The sequence below is a fragment of the Pavona decussata genome, unplaced genomic scaffold, assembly GCF_977016875.1.
Source record: "Pavona decussata unplaced genomic scaffold, jaPavDecu1.1 SCAFFOLD_2, whole genome shotgun sequence".
Classification (NCBI taxonomy): Eukaryota; Metazoa; Cnidaria; class Anthozoa; order Scleractinia; family Agariciidae; genus Pavona; species Pavona decussata.
Window position 1 is genome coordinate 2065001 of NW_028145426.1, and position 24308 is coordinate 2089308.

The window sequence follows — 24308 nt, forward strand, 5'->3', positions numbered from 1 at the left end:
GCAGCAGCATAACTCTTACGTGAATGACGCGAATTCCACTTGCCTGGTAAAAGCAAGAGTCTTACCTTTCTGGCAGGCAGGTACAGAACCATTCCATTTTCCCTGGTTGCTGCAGTACAATGTATTTGTTCCTGCAAGTGAATATCCTTTCTTGCAGCTGAAATGGAGCTGGGATCCTTCTACTGAGCCACTACCACTGACGAAGCCATTTGGTATAAATGAGGGCAGAACAGGACAATCTGCAGATACCCAAAGTACTGTGTTCAAAAAACGCAAAGACCTGACCAATAGCTTTCTGTCAAAATTTCGCATTGACGCTTTGCACAGAAAGTTGTTGTACAGTGATACTCTTTAAAAGACGATATTTAACCAATGTCGCTGCACCTGGTATAAATGAGGGTAGAAAAGAGCAATCCGCAGAAACCCAAATTACCATGTTCAAAAGTCGCAAAAACGTGGTAGACGGCTTTCTGTTAAAACTTTCACTTAGATTGTGTCTCATGGAGAAAAGATAACTTATACATCACACAGATAGTGCCTCATTTGGGTAATATGAAACAAGAATGGTTTTTAATTTTATTCACTAGAATACACATTCATTGAACAAGGAAAGGTTCAAGTTAACAAAAGAAATTACAAAATAACAGTTGGCTTGTGAAAAAAAGTTCTACTAGGTGAGATGGCTAGGTTACCTCTAAGACAAACGGGAATGCTACCATTCCAGGTTCCCTTCTCTGAGCAATACAGAATTCTTGGACCGATCAGGGAAAAACCATCTCGGCATTTGAATTTGTAAAGCGAGCCATGTAAGGATCCTGCGCCAATTATGAAACCGTTGGCTATGGACGGAGGGAGCTTCGTGCATTCTGAAAGGAAACAGATCGAAGGTGTTCTCAATGTTAGAATAAGCTGTGTCTTCTGTTACGGCATTTAAAAATACTAGATGATACCGTGGTTTGTTTTACATCAACGCAGTCCACTGATAAGCCCGCCTACCCCCTCTCCTATCTTATACAAGCTTTGGAGGGAGGCTTATTGGAAGGGACCTCAATAGAGGAATTACCATTAAAGGAAATTAATTTGCAGCTGAAGACTTTTTGATGGATTGCGAGAAGCTGAGTGGGAAGAAATCGTAATCTACGACGTTCAGATATGATCACCTTGGTGTTACGAGGCTTCAAAGTTACAAACACCCTTTTGCCTTGTGTCACAACTTTAAAGTTCATAATAGAGTCGAAATCAGCCATTTTTCCCTTTGCATAAGGTCTCTAACTATTCACAAAACATAACATTTTAGCACCTTTTAGGCAAATAGGAAAGCTGGCATTCCACCTTCCCTCTTTGGTGCATTGCAAGTTGTTTTCACCAACAAGAGAGTAACCAGGCTTGCAACCAAATCTGGAAAGAGAACCTTCCACGGATCCTGAACCATTGATGTAACCATGAGGTATGGACGAAGGTACAGGAGGGCATTCTGGAAAAAAGACACGTCTTTGATTGTTTCCTATAATTGCTTCTACCCATCTTCATGTGACAATAAAATTTAAGCATTTGAATGTATAGTAACCCTAGGGCATGTGGTAGCAGATTAGTTACCTCTAAGACAAATGGGAATGCTAGCATTCCACGTTCCCTTCTCTGTACAATACAGAATGTCTTGACCAGATAGAGAGTACCCATCTCGACATTTGAATGTATGGAGAGACCCATGAATGAAGCCTGTACCATTTGTGAAGCCGTTGGCTATGGATAGAGGAAGCTGTGGACATTCTGTGGGAAGCGAATAAAAATAATAGAATGTTTCTTGTGTACTTCTTATAAACGTACCTTTTTAGCCAAAATAATCTGTATAGTGTTATAGTAGAGCACAACGCAGAATGTAATCAACCATTCACTGAGAAAAGGCAATAAAATGCCACGCTCTGTTAAAAACATATTTTCAAGTTTTCTTCCTATAACTTTTTTCAACTTTCAAATAAGTATCTTCAGGAGACAGTAGAACACTGACATGTTGCCTTGTAAATTTTTGTAAATTTTTAAATGGGTGGTACGCAGTATGTGTAGTTGGTCTTTTTTTCCCTCGTTCTTACTGGTTAAACGACTGCAACATTTTTAGCTCTATTACGCTGAGTGAATACAGCACATTCAATGTCAAAATAGACCAAACAGAAACAGATACCTTGTCTGTGTATCATTCGGAATGACAATTAAAAAGCTTTATTTATTACCGACTATTTAATATTTATTTATTTATTTATTTATTTATTTATTTATTTATTTATTTATTTATTTATTTATTTATTTATTTATTTTGCCACACAAAAAAGTTACAGTACGTGATATAGCATGCAATTCTGAACTAAAATTTAATGAAAAGTGCATTCTGCGCGTACCTTTAAGGCAAATAGGAATGCTGGCACTCCACCTCCCAGCTGCAGTGCATTGCAAGTTGTTTTCACCCACAAGGGAGTAACCACGTTTGCAGCCAAAACTGTAAAGAGAGCCGTGCACGGAACCTGAACCATTGATGTAGCCATGCTGTATTGACGGTGGCAGAGGAGGACATTCTGGGGAAAGACAAGTTTTAAAATGTTACGTTCGAGAGGAAATGAGGACTTGTTGGCGATCCCTGAAAGTTGAAAGTATTGTAAACTTTTATGCCTCAGTAGGTGATCTAAAAATATAGGGTCAGTTATTAAAAGACAGTTTAGACGGTGTTTAAAAAAACCACATTCTAAGCCGTATTCAATTTTGCCACCAATCATACCTAAACATTGCCTGCTGCTGACGGTAACAAGAAGGCTTGCATCCCAGACTAGAAAACTATTTATCTACTTAACATGAAACACTTATAAACAGATTTGGAGGCCTACTGGTTGTCTTTAGCCACAGCCTAAGTAAGACTGTTTAAATGACTGGCCCATAGTGTTCAATCATGCATGCATATGCATGCACACTTTCTTTGACAATTAATGGCGATCAAGAAAGGGCGTGTACCAATTTAACATTTGAAGTGGTATTTAAATACAAACAAGGTTATTTTCATTGTTAAAGTAATACTTTTCACCCTCCTAAACAACGTTTTTGATTTATTGAATGCTAGTAACAGTGATGGTGATATCTACTTTGCCGATTGAAAGACACTTTTTCACTGATACTTAAAACCGCACTATTTCATTGCGGACGCCAAGCCTGGTTCCCAAGGCTGCCTTTTCGTGATGCATTTGCTTTGAAAAGCAGCGTTCAACTGACTTTAGTAGAAACACTGCCGAATCATTTTACACAATCCAACCAACAGTTAACAGTTAACCTCATTGAACCACTCAAAACTCGAAATAAACTCAGGTAACAGGTCTAACAGGATACACGAGCGTGTGGGCCACAGACACAACTGATTTTGTTCTAACTCCTCGTTGATTAAGAAAGTAGCGTGAGTAAAACAAAGAAAAAGCAAACTAATATTAAAGTAATTACCTATAAGACACGTAGGGAACGAATCACTCCATACTCCAGTATCTGTGCAAACTAACGTATCCACTCCAATAAGTGAATATCCTCTCTCACAGCTCAATTTGTAAAGAGACCCCTGCAACGAGCCACTCCCGCTGACAAAACCATGTGCTATGGATGAGGGAAGTTTGGGGCATTCTACAAGATAAAAAAATGGTCCATTCGGCCACTGAGATGCCACCGTTTTGAAGTTATGACAGAAAATGAATAAGGCTACAGGGTTAAATCCATGGGGCGCCCAAGGACATACAATGTCACCAGAAAACAAGGTTTCCTTTGGATAGTCCCTTAAAGAAGCAGTCTATACATGATGAAGTCGCCCTCCCTCCCATCGCAAAGAAAAACGTTTCACCAAAAAAATAAAGTGATCATTCCTGAAAAAAAACGTGGAGTTGTTTTAAAAATGTAAGGAATCCCGTCATCTTTTGTTATGGGAAAGTGCATTACATGAACATTGAGTTGATTATCGTGTTACCTTTGAGGCATATAGGGACACTAGCATTCCACATCCCCATCTCAGTACAGTACAGAACGGCCTGTCCCACCAATGAATAGCCATTTTGGCAGCTGAATCGGTAGAGAGAGCCATGGACATGGCCCGATCCATTAATGTCCCCATGCCCTATTGCCAGAGGTAGTTGTGGACACTCTGGGGAGATAAAAACAGGAATTTTATCATTTGATTACTTCTCTATGAAAGCTGTTCCAGGAAATAGTCTTCTGTTACCAATCTGGTGTATGTAAAAACTCTCCCACACAAAACCGTACATTAATTGCGATGACATCTGTCAACGAGCAGACCTTTCATATACTCAGTAGAATAAATAGCGGATTGTCTTTAATTTGAGAAGTATACCAAGGATACATCTCGCCCTATAAGTGCCAAATCAACTTCAAGATCAGCGGCAAACGTCCCTTTTTTTTCCTGTTAATCTAGTCAGCTAGAGGATTTCAACAATTTAATCAGACTATTTTAATTAACGTGGACAGTGGTGAAGAGTAAAGTTTAAAAAGCCTATACCCGTCCTAAAAAGATACATTCTTGGAAATTTCATAACTAGCATTTCAAGTTGAACATCAACATCATTGTTGTGATTCTATTATTAAATAAATCTCCGAACCCCATTCCACATTAACACCTGCAGGTACGATTTGAACCTTGTTCTTCAACATTTTCAGTTCGGGGGAGCTGTTTGACACAAATAATATCATGTCTGTAACAGTCTCAGTTAAGCCAGCGTCCCAAGCATTCGACCAGTATTGTGGTTTAGAGCACCATCGTCATCATTGAACTCTCATGAAGCGAACATGCAAAATGTACAAGAAATTGAAAGCCGGATGTGATGAGGAAGCCTAAAGAAACCATTGATATAAAATTCTTAGAATTTCTCGTGCAGTAAATTACCTCTAAGGCACGTAGGTACAGAACCATTCCATTTACCCTCGTCACTACAGTACAATGTGTTTCTTCCGACAAGCGAATATCCCTCGTTACAACGAAAATGGTAGTAGGAACCTTCTACTGAACCAGTTCCATTTCCAAATCCATTTGGTATAGATGAAGGTAAAGCAGGGCAATCTGGAATTCAAAAGTAATGCATAGTATAGATTCCTAAAGTAATGACGTCACAAAAACTAACATTGGAAGAATATGGGGTTAGATGCGGTAATCGAAAAGAGCATGACGAAAAAGGCTTAGAACTGAGATCAACATAGAAGGCTTTGTTTGGAGGTATCAGAACATGAAAGTACTAATATATTTTCCCCGAATTACAATACAATGCTGATCTTTAGTACATGGGCATTCACTGTCATCATCCAGTTTCCGAGCGTCTCATTAAACGCCATTGTTTCACAAATCTTAAATAACTGTGGCATCCCACTTTAAGATTTTAGTGAAAAAGCAAACACAATGGCCGAATGACAATAGCAATGACCATTGTAATGCCAATGACAGCGGCAATGGAAAAGGCAACAGGAATAGGAATGACAATGACAATGACAATAATTACAATAATGTTAATTACAATAACAGTGGCAATGGCAGTGACGATGGTAATAGCAACCTCGTTCCCAGGGCCTTTTCCCTAGCTTGGGGTTGGGGCCTCACCCCCAAGCTAGGGAAAAGGCCCTGGGAACGAGGTTGTGGTAATAGCAATGGCAGTAGCGATGGCAACGATAATGGCAATGGTAATAACAATTACAATGGCACGTTTTTCAAAGTACATAAAGATCTGCCGATTTCAGTAGCAAAAAAAGCGAAAATTGTGCATTCTAGCTACTCGCATAGCTGACTCAAACTCAACCTCTACCTCAATACATCGACGCATTAGACATTTAGCCGTCGCGAAGGTAAATCAGTAAATCATTATTACATTAATTACATTACCTTTAAGACATGCAGGAATGCTGCCATTCCATTGTCCATCCCGAGTGCAAGATAAAGTCTCCTGTCCAACGAGGGAATACCCCACAATGCAACTGAATCTGTACAGTGACCCTTGTATCCAGCCAGTTCCATTAACATACCCGTTAGTTGTGGAACGAGGTAGTTCAGGACATTCTAATGGCAACAAAAAGATTACTTATTACTGTATCTCAAGCAACGTTTCCGTTTGGGCAAAAAACGAATAATGAAGGAACACGTCTTGCATTAGATTTGATATTTGAAATCAAGTTAATGTGTTGAGCAGAGCTAGGCGTATCAGTCGAAAATGGGTAAAATATTAGACAAAGAAACAAACAAATTGATCAATTAACTAATTAAATAATAAGAGGAGAAGCTAAATGAAAACGGCAATGGGATAAAGAGAGAAAGAAGGGTGCATTACTAAGGCGTGAGAATATTAAGTTCATGCGTTAGTAACTACTTGAAGGATTGGTTACGGAGATAGCTATATTTGAAGCTTTCTTTTTCAAACTCTAGACAGGTTGGTATGTCATTTCACTGTTTTTACACATGTTACAACAAGCATTCATTTTGAGAGGGGTGCAATGTCTCTAAAATTTTAGTGTAGGTCTCTTTATTGTTATGTAATGAAGCCGTGCAGACGAGCTTATCTAACAACCAACAAATAACCTACCGATTAAGCAGGTTGGGAAAGAGCCATTCCATTTTCCCTGGCTGCTGCAGTACAAGGAATTTGCTCCTACAAGTGAATAACCTTCCTTGCAGCTAAAATGAAGCTGGGATCCCTCCACCGAGCCACTGCTCTTGACAAAGCCGTTCAATAATGCTGATGAAAGCACAGGACACGCTAAAAAAAATCACAAAGGAACTTATTGGTGTGTTAGCACAAAATGATCTTAATTTTCGCGCTTAGTTCCAGCAAAAATGTTTGAATCCTAGAGAAAATCTATATTTCACATTACAATAACATAAAATGACAAAATGTTGGTTAAAATGTTAATCTAGGAAAGAAATTTTTTAACTGTATTTGGTTTTGCCTCTGTGTATCTCCATTGAGAGCTCTTTTCCAATCGAATCTAGATTAAAACATCATAAACAAAAGCAATGTACCTCTAAGACATGTGGGAATACTAGCATTCCAGCGTCCCTCCTGGGTGCAGTACAAGATGTCTGAACCGATAAGGGAATAGCCATCTTGACAACTAAATTTGTGCCTCGAGCCTTCCACGTTCCCAGAACCGTGGACATAGCCGTTCAATATGGATGCAGGAAGTACTGGACACTCTAAGGGAATTTAAAGACGTTGATGAGACACAAAGTACCTTTCACATTACTTATGTGAGCATGGAAATTGCCGAAGAGCAGTGATCATTTTCGAAGATTTCGGAACATGTATTCCAGAATAGTTCGGACAACTAACAAACGTATAAAATACAGCCTGACCTCTTGCACCAAACTCCAAAATGAACACCTATCCATCTGTTTTGGACAAGTTACTTGGTTCTCCAAAAGCCGGACAAAAATCCTTACACTGTCGGCCTTTTCAATGCCGAATATTCTTCAAAGCTCTGGCCCTTTGGTATAGCACTAAAACGATTTGACTGAATTTATTTATTTATTTATTTATTTATTTATTTATTTATTTATTTATTTATTTATTTATTTATTTATTTATTTATGTTGTTGTTGTTGTTTATTTGTTTGTTTTGTTTTGTTTGTTTGTTTGTTTTGTTTGTTTGTTTGTTTTTTTTTTGCATTTTTATTGCCCTATTTAAAAGAACGAGTTAATTATTTTTTTCCATGGCCAGAATCTGTGAGTGGCGAGTTATTCATATCACTCACGTGACACTCACGTGAGTGCATTATCGCCGGATTGTACACAGAGTTCTTATACATGTTAGTGAACTACTTTCCACAATAAGAAAGCAAACGTTTTTACCTCTCAAGCAACTAGGCTTAGTTCCATTCCAGGAACCGTCTTCTACACAGGTAACCGTAGTATGACCCAAAAGCACATAACCTTCATTGCAGATGAAGTGATACGTCGAACGGTAGACACTGCCACTTCCTTCCACACGGCCATTTGTAAGGCTACGATGTGTAAACGGTGGACATTCTGGGAATACATTTCACCCCGTTAGTTCCAGATGGCCGTTTTTAATCAGGTAATGTTTATGAGCTTTTACGTGACATATCTGCGATAATCCCGAGACAATCAGAATGACAGTGCCCAAACAAAGAGACGAGTGTATTGTGTTTGCTTTTTTTCAGGTTTCCCGTTCAACGGTAATCAAGAATTTAACAAATAATTGTCTATTGAAACAAACCACAGTTCTGGAATCCAAAAATCCAGACTCTTCGAACCCGAATCCACAACCCGGACATTCTTGGGTGTCTGAAGACTATAGACATGGAATCCAGAATTCAACCACCAGAAGTCAGAATGTACAAGGTGTAATACACAAGACCCTCTTAGATTAACTTACATGAGATAACACATGCACTGCGGGCGTTCTTTGTAATTGCTCACATTGGTGGCTTCTAAGGTGCTATTTGTAGCAAGTACTGTCTTAGTTACTAACTATAAACAAAGAATGAATTTACCGTACCTTTCGGCAGACAGTTTGGAGCTGAGCCGTTGTACACACCATCTTTACATATCACATGGTTTGAACCATTCATGACGAACCCTCTGTTGCACGCAAACTTGTAGTCGATGCCACCTTCGGTGTCATTTCTGTACACAAGACCATCTGCTAGCTCAGAGTTGAGAGGCACACATGCTGCGAAACAGTAAACGCTATTAACGATGGCTTTTACCCTTTTACTTCAAAGCTCTTAACGAAGTATGTTTTTTCATCGTTAGTGACAAATGTTTACCTCGAATCACACTGACATTTAACGCAACCTTAGGAGCTTTAAGAAGGCGTAAAATCCAAACATCACTGGTTAAAAGTACGTCCAGTATCCGGCAATTGTGATAGCCTTAAAGAAACTTAACATTTGATTTCACATGTACTGTGGGGAGGCATTTAAACGGAGGGAGTGCTTACTGAGTCCTTCAATATTAAGGAACTCAGCACGTCAAAAACCCAACTAACGATAGCATTTTTACCACCGTCAAATCATAATTACTGAGACAACAATCGGACCGTCGGTGAGAAAAAGAGAAGCAGAGCCTGACCTGCCAGTTAGAGCGTACGGACGTGAGCTTTTAACCACACACTCGATGTTTAACATTCGTGAAAAGACTAACTGTCGGTTGAGTCTTGAAGAGTTGAACGTGAATGCTTCATTGAAAGGAGCAGCAATGGACTACATACAGCACTGCTCAACAGTATTCATTACGTTCAGAGATTGAAATAGTTAGACAAGCCCTGATCATTCTTGTTCTACTTACCTGGTTTATCAGTGTCATTCACCACAGCAACAAACTGCTTCTCAGTTTGTTTGGTCGCCTTTCCAATGTTCACTTTCCCAGTTGTGTAAATATCAAACATGCACTGTGCACTATCTCCACAGATGTCGTGCGCCTCCTTTTCCAGAGCTTTATCGGCAAAGTCCAAACTTTGGCTGTCTGCAAAAATTGGTTGGTAGCTGGGATGGTGATACGTGGCGTGGCTTTTGCCTTGTTGGTAAACGAAAAGAGATTCGTCCGAAGTGGTCACCCCTTGAAACAAATAGATGTAAGCGGTACATTTCCTTGCATTAAAAGCTTTTGAAAACCGTTTTTATAGAATACATCGAAAGAAACAAATTGGACAAAAGGCTGACAATTCTTACAGAGCTGTCCAAAATTCCTGTGAATCTCCTCAAGAGTTGAGTTGGTTTGCAGAACCGTTCCATCTGGTCGAAGATATTCCAGTTCTTGGCTGTCGTCCCAGTATCCAAGAAGACCACTTGTGTTGCCTGAAATCATATGGTGCGTTCAAACTTGAGTTTCCTTTTTATTTTAATTAATCATCACGATCTTATTGGAGGTTCGCGTTTCACATTCATACAGACGCTGTGTCTTCAGAAACTAACCCCTTTATTCATCTTTGATCGACACGAACAGGGCAATGGAAAGATCCCTAGCCTTCTTAATGTTGTATTATCACTTCTTTCAGGTTTCTCCACCGTTTTAGCAAAAAAAAAAACCATTTTTTTACGAAACTTTTCGCCAAAAGATTAATAACTGTACTTGGCATGGATAAGCCTCTTTAACATTACCGTACCTTTGAATATTGTCGGCACCAAAGTGACAAGACCAAGTAGCTCTTGTTGGCCTTCCACGGTTACAGAGATCCCGGAATTAAAGATGGCGGAGTATTTGGACGTGTTGCCGTACTGCATCACGGATACTCCATCGAATTCCAAAAATGAGAGCTCGTCAAAATTGACCATGTCTCCATTCACTAAAACATCCACCAGACCTCGGCCGTTTAACTGAATCTATGTGATTGGCGAGCATAAAGAATATCATAGATGGCCATGAATACAAAGGGGAAATTATCTTTCGAACATTTCGAGCATTAATAATTTAAAAAAATTGTCAACGTGATCGCTTTTCAAGCAATTAAAGCCGTAAATGATAAATGTTAACCGTTTGCAAAGTGCATGTAATAACTTTATTTGAACAAAACAAATCAACGGTCCAGTGAAAAGAATTTCAGTTAATGATCTACCTGAATATCTGAACGTCGTGTAAACAAAATCATATACATAAATGATCTAAACATCAAGAAAATACATAACTGTTAATCCTGTGTTTAAAATCTACCACTCCAGCTTGTCACCAGTACCCATTGATACACAAGGGTGAAGAGAGACAATGTGGAGCCAAAGTTTCTTGGAAACAACACAGTGATGCAGAGACCAACTTAGTCTCGAACCACCGACCCTCCAATTTTCTGACCCCCCAATTGAAGTGCCTTCATAAGTATCTCTTAAGCGACGTCGACTGAGGTCTTCTCTTACAGGAGATTTCCGAAAGTGACAAATCTTTAATTGTGTTTCAAAGAATTCCTAACCTGCACGGTATCGGATCCAATCTCACTGGCAGCAAACGCTGTATAAACAGTGGCGCGTGTCAATGTTCCATCGTCTGCACTCAGAGGCTCCATCCGTCCCTGCAGACTGAAGTTTACCCGGCTAACCTTTAGAATGAAGTATTCCCCGTGACCATTGAAAGTGAACGGAGTACCGTCCAACGTCACCATGTGTGGGTCACCAAAACCAGTCGCTAAGGGTGAAAAGAGGAGTTGTTTAGTCCATTTCCCTATTATTCCCATTATTGTTATTATTGCTCTATAAAAACTCATGCAGTCCGTCTTTTACCAAAAAAACCTGTTGATATATGTATATTACCGCACTTATTTATACCCCCTCCCATCCCACACACACACACTCGTGTTGCTGTCCTATAAACAGGTTTCCCGACGTTAACTATCGCCTTACTTGACACCGATCAAATACTAGTTCTAGTTAGTTAACTGTGTCATTTCATTCCATCCGTTAGAAACATACCGGGTCTCGGGGCTTGATATTGTGATCCGTCATCTGAAGGCCGTTTCTCGAAATACTTGTCGCAGTTGTTTGTCAACCGACAACAATCCTGGTACGGTACTAAGTCGTGAAAGAAATGGGATATCACGGGAAGACCGGCATTGGGATGAACTCGGTCGAGAGATCCTGCGTCAGGTTTACCCATCATCAAGTTACCAACTTCGTTATAGCAACACTGCTGACCAGCCCCCTTGGCACTAATGAGACAGCAAATAAAAACAGCTATGTTAAATGAACAAAGGAGGGCAAGAATGAAAAAAAAAAAAAAAAAAAAGAAAAGAAAAAAGAAACGAGGAACCAAAGAAAAAAGGAAAAATGGGCTACTGAGAGAAAACAACAGAAACAAGATACGAAGAAACAAAGAGCGAACGAACGAACAAATAAAAAAGCGAAAAAATGGAAAAAAAAAAAAAAGGACGAATTCGAAGGAAGAAGAAAAGAGAGTGGAGCTAAATCCATGGAACTACCAATCGATTACTTTACTTAGTTCTTTCTTCCACTGAGTTTTGAATCGGACTAGTATTTGTTTTTGCTTTTTTTTTTGTTTGTTTGTTTCTTTGTTATTTTTGTTATTAACCTTAGCTTGAGTATTTCATTGTATATTGATCCTATTTTAGATAGTTTTTTATTTTTAATTAATTTCAGGGTTACAGCTTAATATTGATATTAAGTTCGTCTTTTTTGTAACACGTTTGAAGTTTAACTAAGTTTTCTTCAGATCAACTATTATTATTTTACAACATATATATTCTGTGAATTCGAGAGTTGTCCTAATAAACCTGATGAAGACTGGTATTGGCCAGTCGAAATATCGTATACTCAAACCTTTTCGCGTTGTTTGATCAGTCCTTGCAGTAGTCCTTTTGAATTCATTTCTATTTTTATCGATTTTGACTGATTGCGATCCTGTTTTATCCAACGTTGAGCAAGATTGATCATTCACGGTTTTTTTTAGTGGCATTTAAACCCTAATTTGTTGAATTGTAACTTTCCATTGATTATGATTCGTTTCCAGGTCCCTAGCCAGCCAGCTTGGTATTCAACGTATTTTAAGGGCTTGGCTCTCTTGTCAGCTAATTACCTGGGAATGACCATTTTAAAGCATTGAACAGCGCCGGCATGGAAGCGAGAACAGCCATCTCGATTGGACGGATTGCACTCTTCATCGGACATGAAGCGCCCGCGATCAGCCATGGCCTGCGTAATACTCCTAGGGCATGGTTGCATAGTGGGATCACCTAAAAGAAGAAACATAGAGTCACTGGTTTCAAATTTTCACGTGCATATTTTAAATGCACATCAGCTTAGAAACCGTCTCTGATTCCTTCAGAGTATGAGCGGGGACAAAGCCTTACACCAATAATGATTTAGGTCAGCCTCCCGACCTCAAGTACGCACAACTAGAACGGGGTGGCCGACGTTCACTTACCCCTCCCACCTTTGTGCATTCTTTGGTTTTGTTGCATACTCATTAAACAGGTGATTTGGATGGGATTATCAACTAAAAACCTATACATTCGTCACAATAAAATATGAAGTAAATATTCCAAAGAGAGCAGGCCATGATTAGTTCAATGAAATTCTTCGTGTGGCTTTCCAATGGCTTGAAAATTCATTTTCATTTCATGCCATATACAATTTTTTTATATATTTTTTCAGCGATCGGAATAGTATATTCTTTAAAAAGAATTCACCATTGTTTTGCAGTTTTCGTTTATGCAAGTATGAAAATTATTAAGGTGCACCATTAAATTGAAACCACCAAACCATCGAAGTACCGCATAATGTAAGGTTCCAAATGGCTAATCCAAATTTCGACTTTACGAGTGAGAGACAACTTTTCAATCATAAACTTTAATAGCCTCGCCCTAAAAATATGCCCTCCTCAGACTGTTTTACTGGATACACCTACTGCAACTGGTCTGGATACTTACGACAGTGCAAGCTACGAAAGTTACGTAAAACACTTTTCAAGCGTAAACTGCATGAATTGGTTTTAAAGGTTCTGAAGACTGAGGAGGTGTATGTTGATATAAACGCTGTAACTCGTATAAATCTTATGTCACTACTTAGTTAGCTTGCATTGAACTTTCTAAATAATAATTAGTCATTTAAGTGTTTTATTTATTCATTTATTTTCTTATTTAATTTTCTTTCTCTTTGTTTAATGAATCATTTCTATTTTTGTGCTGTTAATTTTCTGTTCCTTTTGAGCGTGCAAACAACTGTAAATGCTACCCACCTCGAATAGCCCTTGCTAATTGTGGGTATGTAATATTGTAATTTGTCTTTTCTCATAATAAATTGTTGTTGTTGTTGTTGTTAAGCTCCCCCGAGATCTCCAGTAACGACCGACAAATAGTTCGGTATACTGGGAGCAAACTTTCGCGTAAGCCGTCAAAAAAAAGAAGCAGGGATTGCGCAGTGGCACACTCGCCTCTTACCAGTGTGGCGAGGTTTCAATTCGCGAAATTGACACCATATGAGGGTTCAGTTTGTTGTTAGTTCTCGCCCCTGTTCCGAGGGTTTTACTACGGGTTCTCTGGTTTACCCCCTCCACAAAAAATATTTTCAAATTCCAATTAGACCACAAAAGGAAAAGAATGGTGGATATAGACAATTGAAATTGATTGATTGATTGATTGATTGATTGATTGATTGATTGATTGATTGATTGATTGATTGATTGATTGATTGATTGATTGATTGATTGATTGATTGATTGATTGATTGATTGATTGACTGACTGACTGACTGACTGACTGATTGATTGATTGATTGATTGATTGATTGATTGATTGATTGATTGATTGATTGATTGATTGATTGATTGATTGATTGATTGATTGATTGATTGATTGATTGATTGATTGATTGATTGATTGATTGATTGATTGATTGATTGATTGATTGATCGGTCGATCGGTCGCTCGGTCAGTTGGCTGGTTGGTTGACCAGACAAAGTTCGATAAGCGTATTTAGTGTAAGGTCGTGTACGAGTGGTTGGTTTTAAGATTTATAGAAATGTTTTCACACGAAAGGAAATTACAACTGAGAGTTGCCAATCGTGAAGTGATAGCTAGATTGCATATAAATACCTTTGAATTCCTCCGGATTGGGTTCTCGCAGATGCCATTTCTTACACCTGTCATTGGCCCACGGAGCATTATTCCAGGCAAACAAGTCACTCCACACCCACTGAGCCTGAGACACGTTGCTACCACTGCCTTTCCTTGATACTCGAACAAGATTAATAAAACGATCCTCTATATTCCTGAAACAAAAAGATTAAAAGAAAACGTCTCATAGTAAGAGGTTTGCTAAGGTTTCATGTTCATGGGAATCTGTACACAACGCACTTGACTAATGGTGACGTCTTCTTCAACCACAAATTTCATAAATATGTTCAAACAAGTGCGTTTTACAATTCAAGAGAAACGTGACATCAATCGAGGTCAACCGGTTATAGGCATATTTTTGTCTAATATTTGGTGTGGCATTGTCTTCTGGTCTCAAATGCTATGGATTTTAGATACGCAATCAACGAATATCAGATTAGTTAGGATCAGGGTTAGGATTAGGGCTAAGGCCAGGATAAGTTTACGTTTAGGTCTAGGGTTAGGGTTAGGATTATTAGTGATTGTGTATCATGAAAACATGGCCGTGTTAAGGGAACTGCAAGAGGTCCTAAGCTTATTTATCGTATTTCATCCTCAAACGAAAACTGGAAGGATGTATTAACGTCCAAGATGATAAAGTAGTGTGATTTACCACTTCACTTATACAAACACCAAGGTCTCAAAACGGGTTGGGGAGTGATGTGTTTTCGCCTAAAATAGCCTTTGCATTTGCAATCAGGGCCCTGTTTTTCAAACGCCGTTTAACACTAACCCCCGATTAAAAGTTATCCGAGTTTTTCATTTCGCTTGTTGAAAATATTTTTAAAAGCTAATTTTAAGCTAATGGTAAGGGGAAGTCTGAGTCAAAACTAAAAATATTTTGGAAGAATCTTTTTTGATTAGTACTTAAACTCGAATCAAACTTCACGTTAACCCAGGAGTATTTATCGAGCTTTGAACAACTGGGTCCAGACTGGTTCCCCGCCCCCACCGTTCTTGATGAATACAGAATCACCTGATACATGATAAATATGGCCATTGAACGCTTTTAAAATTGCAACATCGAGATACCCATCTCACCCGTCTCCTTGTCCTTTCGTAATGACAAACTGGCTGTGACCAGTATTCGACTGAGACTCCACTGCAGTGTGAAAGCTGTCCAATACAGGAACATCATCATCGCCCATTTTATAACGCGCCAAATCAATCGATACTTCATCGTCAAGGCCTCCAATGCTTCCCGAATCCCAACTGATATCCACCGATGAATCCTCTTGCCATAAATCCCCTTCTGTTCGCTGAACACCGGGTGCGTATCGATTGATTGGAACTAATATTAGAGGGATGGTATGGCTGTCAATATTCACAGATTATATCTCGCACATAATAACCGTGAGCTTGTTAGAGCGGGGAAAAACAAAAGAAAGAAATTTTTCTGGTAGCTAGATAATGTCTCCAATTCTTACTCATTCAAACGTGTAGTGGTCAGTTTCTCAAACCCCTTTACCAGTAAAAGGGTAACTTAAGCAAAAAAGTTGCATTTGTAAAGAGACGGCGTTTATCATCATCATCTTGTATGATTTTCAAACAGCAAGCTGAGACGAGTTTAAAATCCATGAAAACGGTTTTCAGTTTCTCTGCAAAAAACGACGGAGAATTACGGAGAAATGAGAGTCAACCGGGAAACTATGAAACCACTTTTCGGTTTAAGAGAGTCAACACTTACCTGATGTGTAAACTCCATTATAATCGAAAGAATTTCCACCATCGATAGACAGTTTGATCGGCAATCTTCCTGTCTTGTTGAGCACAGGAACAGTGACTGTGGACTGCAGTTCACTGCCAAATGTGGCATTGATGTTGATGTTATTATCAAACTGCACAACTATGTTATCGTTCTCTTTAAAGCAAGGTCCGCTCATTTTCACGTTTGTCCCCCCTAGCATTATCCCGGTCCGAGGTGAGATGGTCAGAGACGCTGAAAAGCAACCATTAAATGGAAAGCAAGGTCAAAATGAAGACGATTTCTTCTTTAAGAACAAGTGACGCTTACAAATTTCATCCAAAAATTGACGAAAGAGAGCCTTAGTTCATGATACTTTTCCGATAGAAGTGACGGTCGATCAAAGTGTTCCATGACTTAGTTCACCATTTTCGCTCCTTCAATGGAGTCTATTTTGTACGATTTTCATCTCAAGTGCTGGCGAGCAGCCACTGAATTTTTTTTTTTTTTTTATCCCCGAAACTCTGAAATAATGGGTCAATTCTTCATATCTAGACCTTCAAACGTCACCAAAATGTAAGGAATATTTCAACAAATTGCACCACAGGAAAGAACTGTCCATGATCTTCATTTGAATGGTCACTTACACTTACTAAACATTTCTAAACCCCATGGACTTAAAGCTGCCTTCTACATCATAGTGATAGTTTTACAGGAAATTACTGCTAAATAGCGGTCATTGTAATGCTGAAACACTATAGAATCGGGTCGATAGACTGAAAATTAGAACCACCATGTACAATGAATATTACCAAGTGAAAGCACAACTCGGTGGCTTTCATTTCAATGGTAATAAATTAGCTTTTTGTCCCCAAGATCTATAACGTCTAGAGTCCCCACCACGACATAACCCTTTAGACCAAAGTAATAGACAATGGCAAGATAAATTATTTACCTTTCGCGTCACACCCGCCGGCTTCCACTGTCGCCTCGTCTGTCCGAAACATCCACTGCCCTGGACGAGCCACGTTCGTGGTAGAAGGAAGATTGAGAATATCACTGGTTCTCGACCCAGGAATTTCAAAGAACCTGATCCCATCCCCGGCATTGAAGCCGCCCTATACAGAAAACACTGACATGTAAGGAAGATGCCTACTTTTGCTACTGCGCATGCGTTCTCCTGAAAATGGCGCCTGGTTTTGTGCATCTGGAGATACTTGGTTTTCCTATGGGTCGTTGTCAGTAAGCCGTGAGTGATTGGTGCGTTTCGATCCCTCTTTTGTTAGTCAAAAGTCCGTGGGTCTATTGTTGGTAAAATGTCTATTGTTTGTCTGTTTCGTTGATGTTGACATTTTACCAACAATAGACTTACTGAATCCAATGTTGGAAAAGAGTAAAAACTTGTGGATGGGCCAAACACGACAGCGCAGCGGTATTTTGAATTTTTTTTTCGGACGCTCGATCAAGAAACTCCACATATGTGATAGGTGCATTGTTACAAAATTAAAAATAGGGGAAGAATACATGACTGGGAGTTCCTGTCCCTGTTACATACCTGTGCTGGTGTGCCACCCAGTCCTTCTTGAGTCCCTCCACTGGCTGTTCCAGTTGTCCACACAATGGTATTGTAATTGAAGATAGCAAAAGAATTGCGTCCATTTGTGACCAACACTGCTTGGAAAGTGTTTACCTAAGAAAGACAGCGGAAATATCTCCTTGTTATTTTCAAATCCCGCGGGGGAGAGTCTCATATGAAAGGGGCGGGGATGCTCGTCGTCTCGCTTAGGGGTGTAAATTTCAGATTTTGGTCTCACTTAGGGTGTTCTGGGTAAAACGCCATTATATTTAGCCGTAAAGGTCTCGTTTAGGATTGGACGCGAAAAGTTACTGTATTTTTTATTTGTCTGTGTTTTAAAATTGTCTCTTTTAGGGGGTTGCAAAAGCCTTTGCACCATGCCCAGATTGGTCTCCTTCGGGGGTTTAATTCAAAACTTCCGATGAGCATCCCCGCCCCTTTCATATGAGAATCCCCCTCCCACCGGGTTTTAAATGTCAGACATGTCTTTCATTCCCGGGGGGGTTACTCCCCTATATGAGCTATACGGGGACGTGCCGCTGGATAGGGTATGGTTTTTGGCCTCTCTGCCCTGAACAGAGTATATAATTTCAAGCGAGTCTGTCCTGGATTCGTCCTAGACAGGGTATGGTTGCAAGACTGTCGTCTTGTATTTGGCAACCTGAAATCAGAGACGATAGTCTGTATTTATTTTATTCGTGAGCAATGCTTCACGTCAATTAAGTTTCCACTTAAGGTTCACCGCTGTTAATGTGAAATTTTGGGATTTTTCGCCATCACTTCTAGGTTATGTATTATTTTAACTGCTGTGATTGGCATTCGTGTTTCAATGCGTGAAACATCACGTCCGGTAAGTGACAGTGGGCCTTTAAATGTTATTACTATTGCCAATAAACACTTGTGTAACACAAGAGATAGGAGTTGTCCTTTGTCCTAAATAGGGTCTTAAAATAGAGAGCGCTGTCCTACACAGGGTAGGTATTTAAGGTTATTTTCGTCCTAAACAGGGTCAGGATTTCAAACCCCCAGCGGCACCCCTATACTCAAACATGGGTCAAGTGCCCCCCCTCCCCCCCCCCCCCCTTGGGCTTTCATTTTCCTTTCTCATTTTATTTATTGATGTCCCCACACATAAAACACTCCCATGCGATATTTTTTCACTAATATCAGTTTTTAGGCGTAGTAGTAAGCAATTCAAAATTTGCTAATCAAATTTGAAACATCAACTTTTAAAAATTGGTCCATTCAAATGTCCCACCGCTAAGTGTTTATATGCCTCTTCTCGAATTTCAGCTAATCGCCCTTCATGCTTTGCAGACATAGATACATTATTCCTTTGAAGTGCCCCTTGTAAGTCTTTCTCAGTTCCAAAGCCAAATCCTTTTTTTTTTTTTTTGAAAAGCTCCTCGACTCCACGAAACCAGGAAAACCCACCCTCGACAGACCCGGCAAAAGATACTGATCCCGGACGGCAGTCCAAACGCTGGTTTTTCCTGTCATCTTGTTTCTTTGTACAAGTCAGTTTGTATTACAATGTGTAGCACAGTAGCACTGTGGATGGTGGTATTCGGTTTATTACACGACAATAACATTCCCAGTCAACTTAATTCTGCTTTCACATGGCTCAGCGCTACGATACCCAATAAGGTTCTGTGGTCAGGCGCTCAGCAAGCACAAGCTAGAGAAAAACACTGTTACTTTGGAAGATTAATTGCATACTGCTACAGCCATACCTTGCTCCGTTGCGGGAGCGTAGTGGCTCCGTAAAAAGCCACTCTGTCCCATGTAGCTATAAAAACCCAAGACGCCGTGAACTTTTGGTGGACAACAAAAGCCCTTCGCACGTCTGCAGTTGCTCTTTGTAGTATAACGGTATCAGTGGTCTCCCTGTACGATACAACTCCTCCATTCCTAGTATCCACATCGCCCCAGAAGGGCGAGATAAGGCGGCGCTCATCCCCCAGGGGGAAGGGCTCCGGGGTGAATTGACTCACTTGCACTAAGAATGACACGACCCCATTGGTGTTCACCTAGGGAAAAAAATTGTCATAAGTGCCCGTACATTTTTGAAGAGGGGGTTCGATAAAATTTGTGGTATCTAGCGGATCTTCTAAACTCAACCAACGATTTTACTAAGGAATAAAGTATCCCACAATGCTTACGCTGTCCAGCAGTCTATTATAACAGACAACACTTATCAGCACTGAGACACACGTACCATCCCCGTGGTATCCGTGGTATGGCCAATACCGTACGCATGCGCACGTGGTATTGGCCATACCACGGGGATGGTACGTGTGTCTCAGTGCTGATAAGTGTTATTATAACAGAGGCGGATATACACGAGTGTCACAAGAAGAAAAATGTTTAAGACCATCATGGCTACCTTTTTATAATCGTTCACTTGATTAATCTATAGAGCTATCATTAAAATTAAACTACAGATCTTTTTTGCATGCTAAAAAGTATATTTGAGTATTCAGTGAGTAAATGCATGGTAGAAAATCATAAATGCCTTATCAGCCTTGTTGTTCAGTTTTGGAAGCCAGCAATGTTCCCATCAGTATTGGAAATATTGTTCGCACTGCCACCAGTACTGTCAATATTTGATCAACAGTATGAACGTAATGCAGCCGTATCACGCCACGTTCAGTTTTGACGACATGTGCGTCGTTAAATTCGCGTGAAAAATTAAGGGTGCGTTCCGGAATGGAATATATGCAATAATGACAAGAGGTTTTTGCAGTTACTGGGGTAGAAAATTACTCTTAAATTATCATGCGTCAGCGAAATTTTGCAGAAATATCTTTCCAGATTTACTTAAAAAGTTAATTCTAAAAGCTATACCGCGTATTCTTTCTTTCTTATTCCGGAATACGGTCAATCAAACGCAACCTAAGATGTCTTGAAACAAATCTAGGGATTTTTACCAGGTATTTTAAAAAACTCAGGAAATTTGGACATTTTAATAAGAATTTCCGAAAACATATTTAGACCGTTTTTTGAGATGTTTGTATCTAACTCTAGGTTGAAAACTAGTTAAAGACGTTTCCATACATCGAAAGTTCGTTGACAATATGATCAGCTATCAGTTCTGTCATTTGAGGTTTACTGACCGATATTTTTACGATAGAGTTATCGGGAACATTTGAGCCACAGGCAAAGTATTGATCAACAGACAGTCTGCTGCTTGCTTTTCCAACCATCCGATTAAAAGCTGATAAAACTTAAGAGGACACATGGTGATAGTGCGTTTGCCATTGCTGCAACTCCGTTAAGTAACTCACTACTTCAAGAACTGCGTGACATAGAATACCTAGATACATTCGAGCGCTATCCGCTTAAGGAAGGTGCCTACCAATACAGAAGTATTTTTGCTCGGCTTATGACTATGCGGGAAAAGTATATCTTAGCAAGGGCTATTTGGATCCAAAAAGAAAATTGTGGATAACTACGAAATTTTTTTCTTTTTTCTTTTTTTTTTTTAGATAATTAAGCAACGATAATTCGAAAAAGCGGGTTTTTTTTCAAATTGAAGCTTTATTATCTCTGAAAAAATGCATAATTACCCCCCTCCCCCAAAAAAATTCTTTTTGGATACCAAGGACACTTGCTAACTTCTGCCTTCTCTGCATAGTTGTAAACCGCGCAAAAATATCCCCGTATTAGTACATAGTTAGTCAGTATCTCGAGATGCACAGAACGTTTAAAGTAGGCACATTATTTTTGGCTTGCATATAACGACATATAATGACTAAGGTTTTAAAGTTTAAATTCTAGTATTGTTTAGGCTTGTGAAAATTGTTGCAGGTTTATATAAATGATTTTTTTTTTTTAATTATTGTATTTAAGGACTAGCAATTTTAAATATCCGCGTACACAAACTGATTTTTTCTCTTGATAATGGAGTCAAGATGACTCCGAAACGTCGAGCCTTAAATCTCTGTGTAATTTTTGCATGTCTTTGCTTCAGCAAATCCCTTTTAATTAAAAGCAATTTTAATATATCCTTTATTTTAACGTGTACGTATAAGTATTAGTTATATTTTAAATCGATTTATTTGTGAAATAACTTAAGATCATTGTATGGATTACGCGTAGTATAAGTTTTAAAATATCTTCCGTTCTTTTTAATTGTTTTTCTGTGATGATATTGATATTTAAGTATCAGTTTTCTTCTTTCTAGCCCACTAGAGCAGACGTCTTTTCAGGCCTATATAGGCCGGAAAATATCCTGCGAGCTAGCAGTTGTTTCTCCACAAGAACAGGAAGTCAAGTCCGGTGGAGAAAACGCTGCTCGCCGGAAAAGGAGTTTGCTCTCGCAGGCTACCATCTTTCAAAACCTGCAAAATGTAAATGCAACCTGGAAGACGGGAAGAGGCGAGATGGGATGTCCACGATGTTCAATTTAAATTCACCCAAAATTCAAGCGCTTCATAACTTTGTTCTTTGTCTAGACAACAAGAGTCAATATAAAATAAGTCGTGACATGAGTGAGATCACGCGAACGCCTGGAAAGGGAAGTGAAAAATCCCCTATTATTTCAACCAAGGCATGAAAACTATAAACGAATGTTTGGTTTATAAACAGAGTTGATAAATATAGGTAAATTGGCCACCATAAAGACTGAGATTCGGGAGCTGACATTTCGAACGTCAGCCCTTACTGACCTTAGTTTCTGTAGTTTGCAAAACAAATCAATTGAAGACGTGATCACTTCCCACAACTCTTTTAGTCAAATATTGAATACGTGATCACTTCTTGGAAAAAACATCATTAAATATGCATTTATTCATTAAAGCGTCGAGACATAAAAAAAAGTCCAACGTTTTTGCATACATTATTGTCATCACAACGCGAAAGTAGACGATATTCACGTTGTCACGACGCCATCCTTCCTATATTTTTTAGAAAACGTTTCATCCACTGACATTTTCCAAACTGCATCAACGAATACACAGATGAGTGACCTTTTTGCATAGAAAATAAATGACTTTTACTTTTGGTTTTACTGACAACAAATCTATCGTTTAGGAATTGTCTCGAATCACCGCACTGCAATAAATTTTATAAGTGTGTAATATAAATTATTTTTTTAGACCTGTAGGTTAAATGACGTTACGACACCTTTTTTAAAAGCCGTAATATTAAAGAAAAACTTAATTTCGAGACTGTTGCCTTTCTGACTCTCGAGAAAACTCCAGTATGAAATGCCGCTACTAAAAGAATTAACGTATGACTTGAGACAGGTAAACAGCATCACTAATCACACTTTATAGCCTGACAGAATATAATCAGGGCGTAGGTTTAAAATTATAAGCTTAAAGAAAAAAGGGACCAAATAAAAGAAGTGATTACTTACAAAGAGGGAATTGTGGTTGCGATCGAAATAAGGAAAGAGAATGGATATTTCAATTTCTCCAGAGCTACCGTCATCGTTAGCCGGAAGTACACTGTCGCCTTCGCTCGTTCCGTACGGATAAAAATCGCTCAACGGAATTGAACAACATGAGCTGATATGAAGGACGAAAACAAGCAATGCCTTGAACTGCTGTACCACCATGTTTAACCCAGCGATCTGACCGTCAAAAATAATTGCGCTGTCTGAAGTGATTCCCAGCAATCACTTGATATTCACGTTTTGCAAACTGACCACACGCTCGTAGCATATCATGAAAGTCACGGTCATGGTTTTTAAAGTGCCATAACGTAATGCCTCTATGCAAATTAAGCTCATCAGCGACTCAGACCGTTTCAGCAAAATGGGTAGGGTAGTATTACAATGTCAACAGGAAGACAAACAGCTACGGCTTAGGCGATTTTTCTATAAAAATGTGACTGTCACATGGATCGACATGAGGGACAAACGAAATATAGAGGCTTTTGACCTTTCCCATCGTCACAAATTTAGAATCGATAACAACCATTCTTCTTTTCAGTTTCTTTTTTAATTCACTGGAGGAAATTTCTGTGGAGACGGATTTGTCTAGAATTACAATATCCGTCATCGTTTTGGATTTCGAATTGCTCATGGCAGGACCAGTTTCATTACATGGGGTTAAAGTTACAATCACGTACCGGATCCGCCAACTGACTTCAATAGCGGATCATTCAGTAGGAAAAAGAACAGATACGAAGAGTGAACATAGCCGGTTCGTAGCTTGGATTTTTCAGTTTCCCTTGCTATGTGCATGTACCTATTGCCTAGCGATACTCCGTGTAATTCACCGAAAAGGTTCATGTTCTCCATACCAAAGCGGAAGTACTGCATATTAGTTCCCTACAATGATTGCAACAGACTGCAACAGGCAAGGTCCAGTGCGGCTAATTACCAATTTCATCTCCAGTACTCTCTCCTTGCTCAAAACAGTGACGCACGGAACGGGCGTTGGGCGCGACAAAATCCCAGTAAATATCGGTGAG

General features: G+C 39.3%; 1 protein-coding gene across 1 annotated transcript in view; it reads right to left on the reverse strand.

Annotated features, from left to right (window-relative positions):
* Window positions 1-23593, reverse strand: part of LOC146489965 (protein mesh-like) — a 27567-nt gene extending 3974 nt beyond the window's left edge. Inside the window, exons 1-26 of the mRNA XM_085112075.1 lie at window positions 23248-23593; window positions 19619-19915; window positions 17865-17999; window positions 17265-17427; window positions 16313-16564; window positions 15667-15916; window positions 14566-14741; window positions 12549-12705; window positions 11429-11664; window positions 10933-11144; window positions 10138-10354; window positions 9704-9829; window positions 9321-9590; window positions 8530-8703; window positions 7860-8036; window positions 7031-7204; window positions 6594-6767; window positions 5900-6073; window positions 4916-5089; window positions 3986-4159; window positions 3475-3648; window positions 2394-2567; window positions 1597-1770; window positions 1301-1474; window positions 693-866; window positions 66-239 (exon numbers count right to left, since the gene is read on the reverse strand). Of these exons, the coding sequence (XP_084968201.1) occupies window positions 66-239; window positions 693-866; window positions 1301-1474; window positions 1597-1770; window positions 2394-2567; window positions 3475-3648; window positions 3986-4159; window positions 4916-5089; window positions 5900-6073; window positions 6594-6767; window positions 7031-7204; window positions 7860-8036; window positions 8530-8703; window positions 9321-9590; window positions 9704-9829; window positions 10138-10354; window positions 10933-11144; window positions 11429-11664; window positions 12549-12705; window positions 14566-14741; window positions 15667-15916; window positions 16313-16564; window positions 17265-17427; window positions 17865-17999; window positions 19619-19915; window positions 23248-23448 (4957 nt within the window). The 5' untranslated portion in view covers window positions 23449-23593. The remainder of the gene's footprint in view (window positions 1-65; window positions 240-692; window positions 867-1300; window positions 1475-1596; window positions 1771-2393; window positions 2568-3474; window positions 3649-3985; window positions 4160-4915; window positions 5090-5899; window positions 6074-6593; window positions 6768-7030; window positions 7205-7859; window positions 8037-8529; window positions 8704-9320; window positions 9591-9703; window positions 9830-10137; window positions 10355-10932; window positions 11145-11428; window positions 11665-12548; window positions 12706-14565; window positions 14742-15666; window positions 15917-16312; window positions 16565-17264; window positions 17428-17864; window positions 18000-19618; window positions 19916-23247) is intronic.
* Between the last annotated feature and the right edge of the window lie 715 nt (window positions 23594-24308).